This window comes from Aspergillus affinis, assembly GCF_023601865.1.
Source record: "Aspergillus affinis strain CMG 70 chromosome Unknown NODE_64_length_189858_cov_85_443443, whole genome shotgun sequence".
Classification (NCBI taxonomy): Eukaryota; Fungi; Ascomycota; class Eurotiomycetes; order Eurotiales; family Aspergillaceae; genus Aspergillus; species Aspergillus affinis.
The window spans coordinates 46402-61354 of NW_026515845.1; the positions used below are offsets into that span (position 1 = coordinate 46402).

The following is a 14953-nucleotide window of genomic DNA, read 5'->3' on the forward strand; positions in this document are numbered from 1 at the left end:
AGGAATAAAGACTTTTTCAAGCCATGAAAGTCCGATTTCATCAGTAGTCCAGCCATTCGGGCTGACTTGAATCATCCAATCGCCCGGGAGGCGCTCCTCTGTATACCAACCTTCAATATGAACCTTGCCTTTGAAGATAATGCAGGTAGGGACTGACCACCCGCTTGAATTAATACATTCAATCGTTGTAACCCACTCCCGGTTGTCTGGCTGAATAAGATGAGGTTTCCCGGGCATATTAGATCTTGTTACTACCTTTTTAGTAGCGATAATACCCATTGCAAAGCCTGTTTCATCAAAATTAAAGATATCTCCATCCATATTGCATCCGAAATTTTTGAAGCTGATCAAACTACGCTTGTATTATTCTAGGGTCCTCGCATTTCGCTCGCTCGTAATTATATCACCTCGAAAAGCGAGATTTGGCCTCCGGGCGTCGTTTTATAAACTGGGTGACCCAGTTCTTTCCGATAGGTTTAAATCATGATGGATTGTCTGCTCGGAGGATGATTTCGGCCATTTCTTGTACGTGGGACGGTCTTGGAGGCATTCCGCGCGAATCCATAGAGATGATCCATTGAACAAGCGATTCCTCTTGAAATAGCGATAATCGATGAGAATTTGCGTGAGTTTCTGCGCGGTAAGATTGTCCTTGAGGCGCCTCTGTAGAGTTGTTCGGGGGATTTCATAAACCTTTGCTGCGCGAGCTACCGAAGAGGTTTTATTTTATTTTGAATAGCTTCAACTGCGAGCAGGACACTACCCTCTTGATTCTCGAGGTTTTGAGATATTTGACTCATTTTTGGTGGTGTGGTTGATGATTGAATGACTTTAATTGATCGCGTGTTGAGAAAGTTGAAGTGGGGTGCCCACTCGGTCAGGAATTACGTTAAGAGGTGCACGGTTCTTCGCTTCAACATGTCATGCGATATCTTGTCTATCTCTGCAGTCTGCCCTAAAATGTCTCCCGTGCATTCTGAGCTCTGTAGATCTTGTCCCACTTCCCTCCTCGACCTCCTGGGGAATACATTACCGGACCACAACTGTTCTACTAATTTTAGTTAAACCAAAACATTTCCTCTGGAGGATGAATAATGCTGACAGCCAAGGTAGATAACCCGGCAAGCTTCGAAGATCACTGCGACTAAGAGGGCGACCGGTAGCCATAGACAAGTACACTGCTCTTCCGACCGTTGGATGGGTCAGCATGGTACCCCCCAGACTACAGTGTGTACACAGTAGGTCAGGTAACTGATATTGCTGGGACAAGGAGCCATGATATCTCGCATGATGTTCCCATCTATGATGAATTGCTAACCTATGGATCAGTTGTTAGCACTATCTACGGTCTACTCCGTAGTCTTGAACGATGTAAAATCGTTAGTAGCACTGTGGAGTGTTCTATCCCGATGTACCGAGACGAATGTGCCGTGACTCCGCTCGCGAGATTGCGGCTGACACTGGCTGCAGTCATAGAGGAATGGAGTACACTGACGGTGTACGGTGTAGTCGCCCGGGTTAATATTAATGTCGGATGTTAAGTTTACTGTCTCAAGTCCCGCATTCGCCTAGATTGCCTACACCATGAAGGGAATTGAGAACGGCTTGAAGGTGGGGGAAAAGGTTGGCAACGCTGGGGCACCTGCACGATGGCGCAATAAGACAGCGCCGAACGGACCGCTCCTTCGATGGCGCAGGATGCACGAGGACGAAAAGGTTAATCGGCGATGATCGAGATGCTCGTCGTGGTGAACGCGGAGAGGAGGAGAGGAAGACAACGGGTGCGCTGACATCATCTCACATGTCCGTTCAAGGGGCCCTTCGTTACAAAACCACGCCATTGCCGACACGCTGTCGAGGGAGGGATTGAGGTGAAATGCGCCGTGGATGATGTCGGGGGAGAGGAGAGGAATGACAAGAAAAGAAAATGGAAAAAGACCCAGAAGGATGAAGAAGAATCTAGACTTGACGTGTTCACCTTCCCTAATCTTTATCTCGTTCGTTCCCTTAACCTTCCCCCTGCGAATTAAGATTAGTCGACATGACGACGTCATGGCCTCATGGCGATGTCAGTTCAACCAGCTTTTGGCTCCCTTCCAGAGGAAGCGCTCCCTCAACCGCAAGACAGGAGACAGTGCAAGGGAGACGTTCTTTCTCTCATTTGCAAATCACCACTCACCCTAGTCACATCAGTGTGGTTGATCAACCGAGTCGCTGATTGCGCCAGCGGGTTGGACTTCTCGGCAGGAACGGAAAAGACACGCTTGCCTGGCGAATTATTCCATGACCCTTCTGGTCGATTGCATTGATTATCCGAAACTCTAGGCTGGTCAGTACACCGAGAAGGTGCGCTACGGCGATTTTCTCCTACCCGACCTTCTTCACTCAGGTAACAATAGACTCGCTCTTTCAGGCAGACCTTCGACGTTCATCTACCTGAGGACGGAGGGTTCCTTGCTGCTCGGCCTCTGCCCCGCCACCCCACCTTACCTCACAGCTGTTGACCGAACACTGCGCTACTACCACCGTCATTATTCTTTCTCACACTCTCCCTTTCTCTTCACCCCTCTTTCAATCTCCCAAGCGATCTCTTTCCCCCTTTCTCTATTTTACTTCTAGCGCCTGCCTCGTCCAGATAATCTTGGCCCTATAACCAAAACTACAATTCCATCCACCATGTCCAGCCCAGCCCCCAACCTCTACAGTTTCCCCAACAATGACGAGTTGGCCAAACAATTACGGCATTACGTCCTCCGCAACCAGAATGCCGCGCTGAGCCGCCACGAAACCTTCCGAATCGCTGTCTCCGGTGGCTCCCTCCCTACAGTCCTCGCCAAAGCCCTCCTAGCCCCCGGTAACGGAACTCCCGACGACACCGCTCAGTTTTCCAGCTGGGACATCTTCTTCGCCGACGAACGCGCGGTGCCGCTCGACCACGAAGACAGCAACTACCGTTTGTTAAAGGATGAGCTGCTGGACAAGATCCCGGCCGAATTGGGCACCCCGCGTGTGCACACCATCGACCCTGCCCACGTCAACGATGAAGACCCCCAGGAACTCGCCGATCTGTATCAGGAGGAACTCATGCGCATCTTTGCGTCCAAGGATAGCGTCAAGCTGCCCGTCTTCGATCTGATCCTTCTGGGTTGCGGTCCCGATGGCCACACCTGCAGTCTCTTTCCGGGCCACGAGCTGTTGCGCGAAAAGGACTCGTGGGTCGCTGCCATCGGCGACTCGCCCAAGCCTCCCCCCAAGCGTATTACCCTGACTCTGCCCGTCGTCACCCACGCCGTCAACGTCGCTTTCGTGGCCACCGGTGGCGGAAAGAAGGAGATCATGAAGCAGATTTTCGACGCGGAGGAAGGTCGCAGCCTTCCCTCGTCCCTCATCAACCAGGGTGCCGGGGAGAAGGTGAGCTGGTTCACTGACCACGCGGCCGTGGACGGAGTCGCCTTCCCTCGACGAGGAAGCCTGTAATGACATGCGAGATTGAGAATCCCAGGGGATGGAAATGCTTTAAATACCTGGCGGGACGAATGTGATACGAAAGGTCCTGTCTGTCTGAAAGTTCTTGGGCAATTAATTCTCATTAATTCACAGCGCCTCGATGAGAAACCGAAATAGTGATAATGCCGCCCTTGCCCGTCCTATTTTATTTTCATCTTGATGTATGACCTAAGTTGTTCGGATGCTTGCCAAAAGTTTGTGTTATCATTATTCTGCTGGTATCACGGGCGTTTCTAATTGAACGAGAGTAATGATTATCAGTGCAATTTCTTTTTCTTTTTCCTCCGAGTAATGAAGCAAATCTGAGAATATGAGAGACTTGTGAGTCGAGCGAGTCGAGAACCCTGCAGAATCTCGATGAAAGATTAACGAATAACGATTAACTTGGTCGCTCTCGTGGGGAAAAAGGGAACAGAAGATCTCGGGAATTGTTCGACTATTTTAAACTTCGCCCGTGCGCCACGCGCTGCGCTGAACTGTTGATCGAGTGACCGCTAGTTGACCTTCCACCCAATCTATCTACAACGACGGACTCCTACCCCGATCGAGGCTCATATCCCCATCGATATCCTTTCATCATATTAACCACGCTAATGAAGGACCGAATGCTTAGCAACGATGCCCATTCCTACGCGTTCCCTTTCGCTCCGTGATCCCCGTAAGCAGGTTAGTGGGCTGTATCCACCAATTTCCCCCCCTTGCCTTTCCTACTGTCATTTCCCCATCCCCAGCCTCTTCGATTCGTCTTCTACCTAGCCGACCACGGACTATGACTTGATAGCTTTGGACTAACCTCTGAGGTTTCTACAAGCCGTCAACTCTCGGACGCACAGCCTCAACCAGGACCGCTTCGACCTCCATCTCCTCCGGACCCTCGAATCCCCCCTCCTCGGCAGGGAGCGACAATGGCACCAAAACCAAGAGCCTCTTGCCCGTTCGTGACGAGGCCCGCTCCACGGCGTCGCCTGGACGCATCCCCAAGCCGCAAGAAAGTCGACTGCCCGAGCGGGGAACCAGGCTCGTTCAGAGGCCGCCAGCACAGCAGGACCCGCGACCGGTCGAGCCGACCGGTCTAACTCGACGCCAAAGCTTGATTCGACCCAGTGCGCTCAAACCGACCTCGTCGGTTCGGACCCCCTCGGTCTCGACCGGCTCAACAACACCCTTGACCACCCCGAAACGGGCCACATTCGCGCAAGGCCCGCCCTCTCCGTCCAAATCGGATGCCACCTCCAACCAGAATGGCCGTGCAGGGTCGCCAAAGAAGACGAGCATGGCTCCTCCGCCACGACCGGTTCGATCGACGTCGCTAAGGCAGCCGGCGAGCTCCAGTGCCGGGATCGGGTCTCCGGCGACCGCCCGGGGTCACGTTCGACATCGTAGCCAGGTCACAGCGGTTCCCAGTCAGGCCTCCAAGAAGCTGGAGCCGCCTTCGCCATCGACGACTACGACACGGTCCAGAGCCGGTTTCACAACCTACCAGCAACAGTTCTCGCCAAGGAAGGCCAGTGACAAGCCCGCCGCTGCGCAGTCCTCCGGCGGGTCTACGCAGCCAGACCCTGCCTTGATCTCGGCGTCCTGGCCGGAGATTGCATCACTCCAAACCGAGCTACTACAACTCAGTCTTCTACACCGGTCTTCCCTCCGACAGAATGTGCAGTGGAGAAACCAGGCCGAGGCGCAGCTACGGTCGAAATACGACTCGGTCGCGGGCAGATACCGGACCATGATCGTCGAGGAGAAGGAGTACCAACGGCGGCTAAACGGGCTGGCCTTGAGCGGGTGGCTCAAGAATACGCGGGAGCATAACGGGCAGCAGGGGTTTGAGGAACAAATCCGCATCCTGTCTCAGGTTACGCAGGAAGTCTGTGATTTAAATGATAGCTTGGCGGGCCGATACACATTGGCCGTGCAGGGATTCGAAGACTGGTTCCACAAGGCGAGAGAAATCACGAATTACCGGCTGGCGCAGCAGGGAGGAGGGGTTGTTGGCCATGGCCACGTCGTGTTCATCGACCCCATCGACCCGGCCTGGAAGGAGGAGGCGTATGCCATGACACTGCAGTTGGAACTCTGCGCCAGACAGCTAGAGAGTCTCGACATTCTGGGCTACGGGGAGGTAGAGCGGCTGGAAGATTCTGCCCTCCTGCGAATGGCGCGCGGCCTGGATGAGATGGTCAAATTGATGGTGGACGAGCTGAACGCCATCCGTAAGATCGAGGCCGATATCACAAGATCGGAGCGACAGTGGGTTAGTCAGCTCACGCGACAGTTCATGACCAGACGATCCCAGGAGACAAGATCCTCGGAGTTGGGAATGTGGAGGCAGTCGTCGTTGAAGTCATAGCATATTTCCGAGGGCCGTGCAGTTGACCTTCACCCGAAAACAAGTTACCTGCACTGGTGATTCAAGTTATCTACATGATACAGACGGAGTACTCCGTACACCGTACATCGGAGACCAGAGAAAGAGCCGGAGGGAAAAAGAACAGAAAGAGCAAAGAAAAGGAAAAAAAAAAAAAATTCGAAAAGAAGAGGGGCTACAAGTCGCCAAAAAAAAGATCATATCACAGAGACGGAGGAAAAAAAAAAAATAAAAATAAAAATAAAAAAAAATAAATGGGGGGCAAAAAGGAGAGAAAAGCATAATGGCCAGGTTCACCCCCATACTACCAAGGAACATCGCAGGGACCGGCGACACAGGCGGAAGGGCAAGCCGTCCAGATCAACTAATGCATTGATTTCCAAGTTCAGACCGGAGGCAAAATGTGTAAACCGGTCGTTCGCAGATTCTCGGGCCCGTTTAAACTGGTTTTTCCTAACCGCGCGGTCAGTTTGATTGAACCGACTGAACAGAAATATTGGGGCGATCTACTCCGACTAGTTCCCCTACTTCGCGACTTATTATTTTTTTTCTGTCTGAAACTTCGATTCAACTCTGGTTCTAAGTTCAGTTCCACCAGTCCGGCCGACCGCAATTTCGCCCGTTGTGCTAGATGATCGGTCTGGGATCTCAATCCTTGCCGGAGAGAAAGAGAAAGAGAGAGGCGAGCGACTAGATTGCGGGAGACCCTTGAATGCGACACGAGAACAAACATGATATGCCTGTTGGGCGGCCAGGATCCGGACCACCTTTCTTTTTTTTTTTTTTTTTTTTTTTCTTTCGTCTTCCCTTTCCTTTTCCAGAAAGCCGGGAAGTGGTTGGTCCTTCCTCTGTGACCTGGACCGGTTTTTACTGTTATCAAATATCATGCTATTGAATGCGCTAGTACAGCGGGCGTGGATAATAATTATACGCGGGCTGTGTACGACGAGGGAAAGGCGCGTACACCGTATGGAAAGCAAATGAAAGGGAGAATGTGCCTTCTGCACCGATAACCGGCCGAGTGGCCATGAGTCATGATGTGGTATTCTACTCCCTCAGGAGATATACCTGAGACTCTTCTTGCACAACCCCGGACTTGATAGGCTGAGTCAGCAGGGAAAGCAATCCCTGCCCAAACGGGACTAGCGCTTTGATATCATCGCTGCTTCATGGCCGAGTCGCACCCCTTCCCGATTCGGCTGCAACTACTGGTCTTTTCCAGTGTCCTGTGCAGGGACGGAGTGCCGTGATCTGTCACTCCGGTTTCTACTGAGGACTGCCCGGTCTCCTCCTGGATTTCTCTGACAATCCCTTCCAGAGGGTGAAGGACTGAAGGCTCCTCCGGGGGTACTCCATCGGTGCGGACGGATCATGTGTTATGACAGCCCCAAAGCGGCATTGGCCCGCCCGATGGAGCAAACGTGGTTTCTTTTGACTTCACTTCACCCTCGTTTGACGTAGGCGAGTGGATGATTCGGTTCCTAATTCCACGTACCAGCGATCTCGACTCCCTGGAGATAATCCCTTAATACCACCATTACTTACATGCACGGTTCCAACATGATACTCATAAATACCCTCCCGTCAATCCATGGATCTAGCCTGTGTTCCAGTGCCTCTGACCAACCGTTGCCCCGAGCCCGGTTTTTTCCAGACCGTCACCCGTCAAACACCTCGAACGCTCACTCCGGCTTAGTCTGCAGCCCAGTGGTTCTACTTCCGCCCTTCGAAGTCTGGACCGAGTGGAGCAGCTGCCCTTTTCCCTTTCTTTTCTGCTTGTTTCTTCTCCCCTCTTCTCCCGTCTGGCCATTGGTTGTTCCCGTGCTGGGGCTGGCGGTGGTAAGTATTCTTCTTCTATTACTTCTGCGCCTTCTTTCTTTCGCCCTCTCGGTCTCTCTCTCTCTCTCTCTCTCTATCTTTCTTCTCATCGCAATTTCTTGCTCCATAGTCTGCCGTTCTCTACCCGGTTTCAACGTTTTGTAAAAGGTAAGATCCTTGTTTTCCTTGGGTTCTACTGGAAACCACATACCTGCTTGGGTGTATAGAAAATAGAATAAGAAAGAAAAAAGAAGGGAAAAAAAAGGAAAAGACTTGCATCCACCCGGCAGACGGATCGGCACTATTATCGCGGTCTTTTTCACGGTTGCCATCTCACACCTGCCTCTTCTTGGTCTTCCCTTGGACCTCTTGCCCCCCCTACGCTTGTGCTTCATCGCTTCGCTTCGAGCCTGCGCTGCAGTTGTGTCTCGGGAGAGATTGGATTATCCATTTTTCTTGGGGGGTCATTTGGGGTTACCCCCTCCTTTGGATCGTTGCTCTCAGACCGACTGACTCTGTGCGTTCTGCGGCGATGGTTGTTGTTGCAGCAGCAGCAGCAGTTGTTGTTGGGGGAAGGTCCCGCTTTCTTCCTACCCATTTGCCCTTATTTAACTACCCTTCTCCGTGATGGGACTGACGTCACTCGCCTCAGAGCGTTCGACAGAGTCTTCTCCATCGCGCGTAATGTTCCCGACCTCGCTAAACTGAACGTACGCTTTCTGTCGCCCGCCCGTCGACGTCTTTCGCACCATGAGGAATTCGCTGTACGACCGCATCTGGCGGCGGGAATCGGGATATGGGTCGCATTATTCCAGTATTCGCAGCATCTATGGTTCTAAGGAATGGGTGGACGATCTGGACATCGTGAATGAGCTGGGCGGCCACACCGGCTGTGTCAATGCCTTATCGTACGTCTGATTGTCGGTCGCATTTTGCTGCCTTCTCTCTCTGTGCGCGATTGCCTTGTCGTCGTCGCGTCTTTTCTTCCCCTCCTTTCCTTTGCTCGGGGGGAAATTCTCTGGGGGGTCCTTCAGCACGCTGACCCGGCTGTTTTTGTAGATGGTCGCGATCTGGCCAGTTTCTCGCGTCGGGCTCGGATGATCTCCACTTGAACATTTATTCCTACCAGCCCGAGTCCACTAGCGCGCCCTTTTCGCTGAGCACCACCGTGGCCACGGGCCATAGGGCCAACATCTTCTCGGTCAAGTTCATGCCGCACTCGAATGACCGGACTCTGATAACGTGCGCAGGCGACCATCAGGTCCGCGTCTTTGACCTGGAGTACTCTAGCAGCAATCGTTCCGCCGACACCTCGTCGGCCTTTGTCTCGTCCGCTCGCAGTCGCCGTTTCAATAACTTCTTCACCAATACCCGGTATCTGAACGAGGGGAACACTAACGCCCGCGTCTACCGCAGTCACGCGGACCGGGTCAAGCGCATTGTCACCGAATCGTCCCCCCACCTGTTTCTCACTTGCTCCGAGGATGGCGAGGTGCGCCAATGGGACCTGCGACAGCCGTCGTCCGCTTACCCGAAGCCGCGGGGCGGCCAAGGGCCCATGGCCTATCGACCGGGAGTGGTCCATGACGATTCGAACACCCCGCCCCCGCTGATCTCGTACAAGCGCCATCAAGTCGACCTCAACACGATCTCGTGTTCGCCCAGCCAGCCGCACTACATTGCCCTGGGCGGCGCCCATCTCCATTGTTTCCTTCATGACCGGCGCATGCTCGGGCGCGACCTACAGGTCGAGGCTGGTGATCCCGGTACTCCCCCGACAACCGGCAGTGCACGTAGCGATGAATTAATGGGCCAGGCGACCAGGTGTGTTCGAAAGTTTGCACCGAACGGCAAGCGTCGGATGAGCCCCCGCGGTAGCGGAGACATCACCGCTTGCAAGATCAGCGATGCCAACCCCAACGAGATGGTCGTCAGCTGGTCTGGAGGCCACATCTACAGCTTCGATCTGATTCGCAGTCCGGACGCCACCGAATCGGACCCCTCGCGCCAAAAGAGTACCCCCGACACGTCCGATTCTTCCAGGCGACAAAGTTCCACGGACAGGAGGCTCAAGCGGAAAGCCAGGTCCTCGATTCCATCCCACGTAAGTGGAGGGTGGCCGCGAGCCCGTCCCCGCGTTGAGGGAAATAGCGAGGACCAGACCGACGGCGACGATGGTGAACTAGCATTTCGGGTGCGGTACGGAAATGGGGAGTCAGAAGATATTCCGCTCCCGAACTTATCGGACCCTCGGACGGCGCCCCCGGATTTGATCGAACAGGCGAGGGATTCGGTATTGAACGACGCGCAACGACTAAGCATGCGGATTGCAAAAGGACTGGTGAGGCTTCGCAAGGCCCTCTTCTCGCTGGGCGATGCTATGGGCGACGACAGCGTACCCTTCAGCGCACCCGACTTAACTCCGTACACCGATTTCTTCTCCGGTGCTCTGACCGAGGCCGCAACCTACTTGCCGCAAATGGATGAGGTCATGCGAACATGGAGATACCCTATGAACCCGAGTCACGAGGTGGTGGGTGTGCAGCAAGCCCTCCGTCGGAATCGCGAGTCGGCCTGGAGATTCGTCCAAGCCGCTGGAACATTAGCGCAGGTCCTCGGAGGCGAGGTGCGGGATCATCCCGAACACCCCAAACCCGCGATGGAACAATTCCAGCAGGTTCGGCTGGCGCCGGGGGAGAATAATGCGCTTGATCGAGAATCCCAGTTTTGTTACGACTTCATCAAGGCGGTTTTGCTGTGGGTGGAAGGGGGCCGGGGGGCGTTGCTTGCGGGCTTCAAGCGGGACGCCGCCAATCGGTTGAATAAGGCACGATTCCCCCTCTCTGAAACGGCGGACGACACGGCCATCGAGACGGCATTACTGCCCTACTTGCAAGGGCTGGCGGGTGACACGCCTGTGGTGAATGTCGACGCATCGAGGTTCGAACACGATCGAAGTCGCTTCATCAGTCCGACGCAGCATGACATCACGAATGCATTCAAAAACACGCTTCACCGGCGGAATATGGATTCGGAGAGCATGGAATCCGAGAACGGCGACAACCATGATACGCTGGAACATTCTGCTCGGAAAACGAACCGGTCGGTGGAGAGAGGTTTCTGGGCCTTCAAAGTCTGCCGAGGAATTCTGATGGAGGCTGGTTCTGGTGTGAACTACGAGTTTGTCAACCGAGCTTTTGGCGGTGTACGGACGACGGTCGAAGACGAGGCCGAAGAGGATACGGGAGTTGAGAGATCTCAGGAAGATATCAACCCCAACATTGAAGAGGAGCCGATTCATGATGTATCTCTAGCACGGCTGGCTGACCGATCAGCGCCCGAAAGAACCTCGGGCTCCAGCGGAGATACAGTCGCAAACCTCGTTTCTTCAGACGCCGGGTCAAACAGTACTCGGGGAACGTCCGTTGACGACGAACCTATGGCAAGTAGTGGAGCCTTTTTTGAACGGGCCAACCATGACGAGGACGATGACATGGAGGACGATGACATGGAAGACGATGGCGAAGAGGAAGATGATGACCTGGACGACTTTGGAGTAACGTCAGGCAGCTCCCCGCTCGATAGTGACGAAGATCTTGAAGCACAGGAAGAGGAAGATCGCATGCTGCGAGGTTACAACATCCGACGAACGAGGAGGGAATTAGTGGGCCTGGACGTTTCATGCTCGCCGCATACGAGGGTTTACCAGGGCCATTGCAATATCAAAACGGTCAAGGACGTGAACTATTTCGGGCTCAACGACGAGTACGTTGTGAGCGGCAGCGATTCTGGTCATGTGTTCATCTGGGATCGCAAGTCTTCTAAGCTGGTTAATATCCTCGAAGGCGACAGCGAAGTTGTCAATGTTGTGCAAGGTAAGATATCCCATGGTCATTCAAAGGGTCTGTTGCACTAACAATCGGCCATTAGGACATCCATATGAACCCACCATTGCAGCATCCGGCATCGACAATACAATCAAAATCTTCTCCACCGACCGGCGTGCCCAGGAGGATGCTCGTCGAGGCGTCAATATTTTGGATCCCGACAATGATGCCAACACCCTGAAGTCGAATGTTTCGGGGGTCGGCGGTCTTCGAAGCTGCAAGCGCATCCACGACAGTTATCGGATCATGAGCCAGAATGATGTCAACCGGCAAGGTGGGATGGACGAAGCGTACATCACAGTGAGTCTTGATTTCCCTGTTCGAGTAAGAGTCATTTCATCTGACGACGAGAATCACTTCTTTTAGCGAGAGATGTTGTCTCGACTTGCGGTGAATCTGAGGCGTCAGCAAGCCGCGGGCGGAGTTGAAAATGCCAGTTTTGTCTTGGAAGACAACTGCCGTGTAAGTTTTGCTTTGCCATTCCTTTGCCCCGTTCGTCTTCAACCATGCTTGCGGTGGGTTTGAATTCGATCTGACCCGTTCGCAGATAATGTGAGGAAGTAAGTAATATCGAGGGGACGCTCGGAGAGAGGGTGTTATAACACCATATCAATGATCTTCCCGTTTGAATATATGGGAAGAATAATCAAGCGCGATTTCTTTTCTCTTCTGGTTGCTATGGATAGACTTTCGACAACCTCCCCAGTCTATGTCTTTTTAATATTTTTTTTTTGTTTTGTTTTCTTCTGTTCTCTCCTCTTCTGCCCTCTCTCCCTGGCTTCCTGGGTTATGTTTTGGCGTCTGGTTGACCTTCCAAAAAGTGAGGGGATATGCAGTACGTTTGTGATAGTTAGTCACGCCACAAGAATGACTGAATGAGAATCCATGACCAAGTTTGTCCAATGATTGTTGTAGTAGACTGGTGTTGTTAGTGGACATGGCGCAGATAAGAGAATTGCGAGGAGAGTTTTGCGCGCTTATCTTCACGTGAGCCTATCAGTCCCCCGCATTTTTTTTCTTTTTCTTTTTTCTTTTTTTCTCGTTTTACTTCCCCGCTCTCAATGGTCAAGAAGTCGCTCGCTATTTTTAATTCTCATGATTAGACCCGAAATAGAGCAATTGAGCATTTTCTAATCTTGATCACTTGAATTCGCTCTACGATTGTACCCAGAATGCAGGCCCTTCTTCAGGAGCGCTCCGAAACTACCGCCAGACTCTACGCAGACCCCCACAATCCGCACCGTCACTATGAACGAGGATTGATCCACGAGCGATTGGGGTTCGCTGATCTCGCTTCCGCCGATGCCTATCGCGCCCTATCGTTGCTCGAGTCGGTCGTTGATCCGGACGGGTGTGAATTCCACGCTCGAAAGAGAGTTGCGGACTCAAGTGATGCGAAGACGGACGACACAACTGATGCGAATGAGGATGAGGATGAGGATGAGGGTGAGGATGATGACGAGGACGACGAGGATGGTGCCTATGAGCCTGTAACCCAGGACGAATACGATGCTCTCATCGGTGGGGTGTATACATTGTTGGTTCGCAACCTGGTCCGCTGTGGGTGTTTTCGCGATGCGTTTGAGTTCTGCGGGAGGGGTTTGGCCTTGTTAGAGGGTTCACAGCACGGTCAGGACGCCGTGGACGCGCTGCGAGGTCAGATGGATATCATCAAAAAAGTGTACCTATCACGCCGGCCTCAAGCCGCATCTACATCCGCCGACGAGGCGCAAGTCCAGGTGGACCCGAGCGCTTTGAAAGCCCAGGGCCGCGCCCGCCGCGTTCTCTATCCCTGGAACGAGCACGAGCCGGATCGCAAGGCACCCGAAACCCTCCAGCTGCTGAACGACCGGTTGCAGCACGTTGCGCCCAAATGCGAGGTCCGCGCCGTCGCGCTCCCCCTGCTGCACGGCACCACGGAGGGAAGCGAGCCAACCCCATCCGACGAGGTCTCCGTGCAACTCGGCCTCTTCGCTAAAGAGGACATCGCCGCCGGCGAGATCCTCCTGCATGAGTCGTCCATCCTCACGGCCACGAACCGTCTCCATGACGACCTCTGCGACGCCTGCAATGCGCCTCTCCCTGACCTCGCTGACCAGAACCCCCCCGTCGCTTGCGCCGGCTGCGACGATACCATCTTCTGCTCTCAGGCGTGTCACGATCGCGCCCAGGACGTCTACCACGCCGCTGTCTGCGGCCTGATGGATGGCCTCGAGTCCATCGGCAAGGATATCCCCGACCCCACTGACAAGGCCGATTACCTGTATCTGCTGCTAGTCGGCCGCGCCATCGCCATGGCCGCCACGCAGGACCTGCACCCGCTCGACCTGCCGGAGATCAAATACATCTGGGGCGACTTTCACGACCTCGACCTGAACATTTCCTCCCCCGTCACCACCCGTAACCCGGACCAACCTACCCCTAACCCTCAACCTCAAGACAAGGAAGACGAAACCGCTACCCTCCCCTTCTCCTTCCACCTCTCGATCCTGCAACCGATGCGCATCCTCGAGGAAATGGAACTCGATCCCTACACCACCCTCCCGCGCTACGACACCTGGATCCTTAACACCCTGTACGCTAAGTTCCGCGGCACCGCATCAGGCCGGCTCTCGACGTGGGACGGCGGTCCGGAGCTCTGCGCCGTGCATCCGCTGTGGTGTCTAGCGAATCATTCGTGTGATCCGAACGTACGGTGGGAGTGGGGCGGAGAGATCACGTTCCGGGCGAGGACGAGGGATGAGAGGCCTGTGTGGAGGAGGAAGACGGTGGAGGGGACGGAGGTGAAGAAGGGGACAGGTCCCGAGGCTGAAGGTGAAAGGGATGAGGGCATTCAAGCGGACCAGGAGATCTGGAATCATTATTGTGATATTGGGTTGGATGTTAAGGAGAGGAGGGAGTGGGCGAGAGGGGCGTTGGGTGGGTTGTGTCGGTGTGAGAGGTGCGCTTGGGAGGCGGGGGAGGTTTAGATTTTAGATAGGCATACTCGGTAGGAAGAGGGGAGGAGATGGTTTGGATTGTCTGAACTGGTCTTAGGTTCTGACAGGAGTTGAGTTGATTTGAGTATTTATAGATATTGGATGCATGATGGGTGGAGTTTGGTTGATTGGTTGGTCGGTTTACGATGGATGAAAAATGATATATAGACACGATAGATACCCATAGACAGTGGAATGGAGAGTGAAGAAATATATAACAGAGCCAGCCTACAAGAACCTAACTTACAATTGAAGCTTGCACAAGCATGAAACCGCCGTTCTAATTGAAATTGACGAAAGATGTTTTCCTGATTCCTAGTTCGCAGATAAAAATGTATAAATACACCGGTTACATGACCAACCCATTCGGACCCTTTCCACCCAAAAAAAAAACTGAA

At 53.5% G+C, this 14953-nt stretch overlaps 3 protein-coding genes across 3 annotated transcripts; all 3 read left to right on the plus strand.

Moving 5' to 3' along the window:
- Nucleotides 1–2676: 2676 nt before the first annotated feature.
- Nucleotides 2677–3477, plus strand: KD926_009149 (6-phosphogluconolactonase; the record flags this gene model as incomplete). The annotated part of the gene is made up of 1 exon (XM_053101757.1): nt 2677–3477. The coding sequence occupies one exon, from the start codon at nt 2677–2679 to the stop codon at nt 3475–3477; it is 801 nt and encodes a 266-aa protein (XP_052954660.1).
- A 648-nt stretch (nt 3478–4125) lies between these two features.
- On the plus strand, nt 4126–5854 carry KD926_009150 (uncharacterized protein; the record flags this gene model as incomplete). The annotated part of the gene is made up of 2 exons (XM_053101758.1): nt 4126–4173; nt 4319–5854. The coding sequence occupies 2 exons, from the start codon at nt 4126–4128 to the stop codon at nt 5852–5854; spliced, it is 1584 nt and encodes a 527-aa protein (XP_052954661.1).
- Nucleotides 5855–8440: 2586 nt separating this feature from the next.
- On the plus strand, nt 8441–14546 carry KD926_009151 (WD repeat-containing protein; the record flags this gene model as incomplete). The annotated part of the gene is made up of 5 exons (XM_053101759.1): nt 8441–8598; nt 8750–11565; nt 11621–11877; nt 11944–12039; nt 12756–14546. The coding sequence occupies 5 exons, from the start codon at nt 8441–8443 to the stop codon at nt 14544–14546; spliced, it is 5118 nt and encodes a 1705-aa protein (XP_052954662.1).
- Nucleotides 14547–14953: the final 407 nt, after the last annotated feature.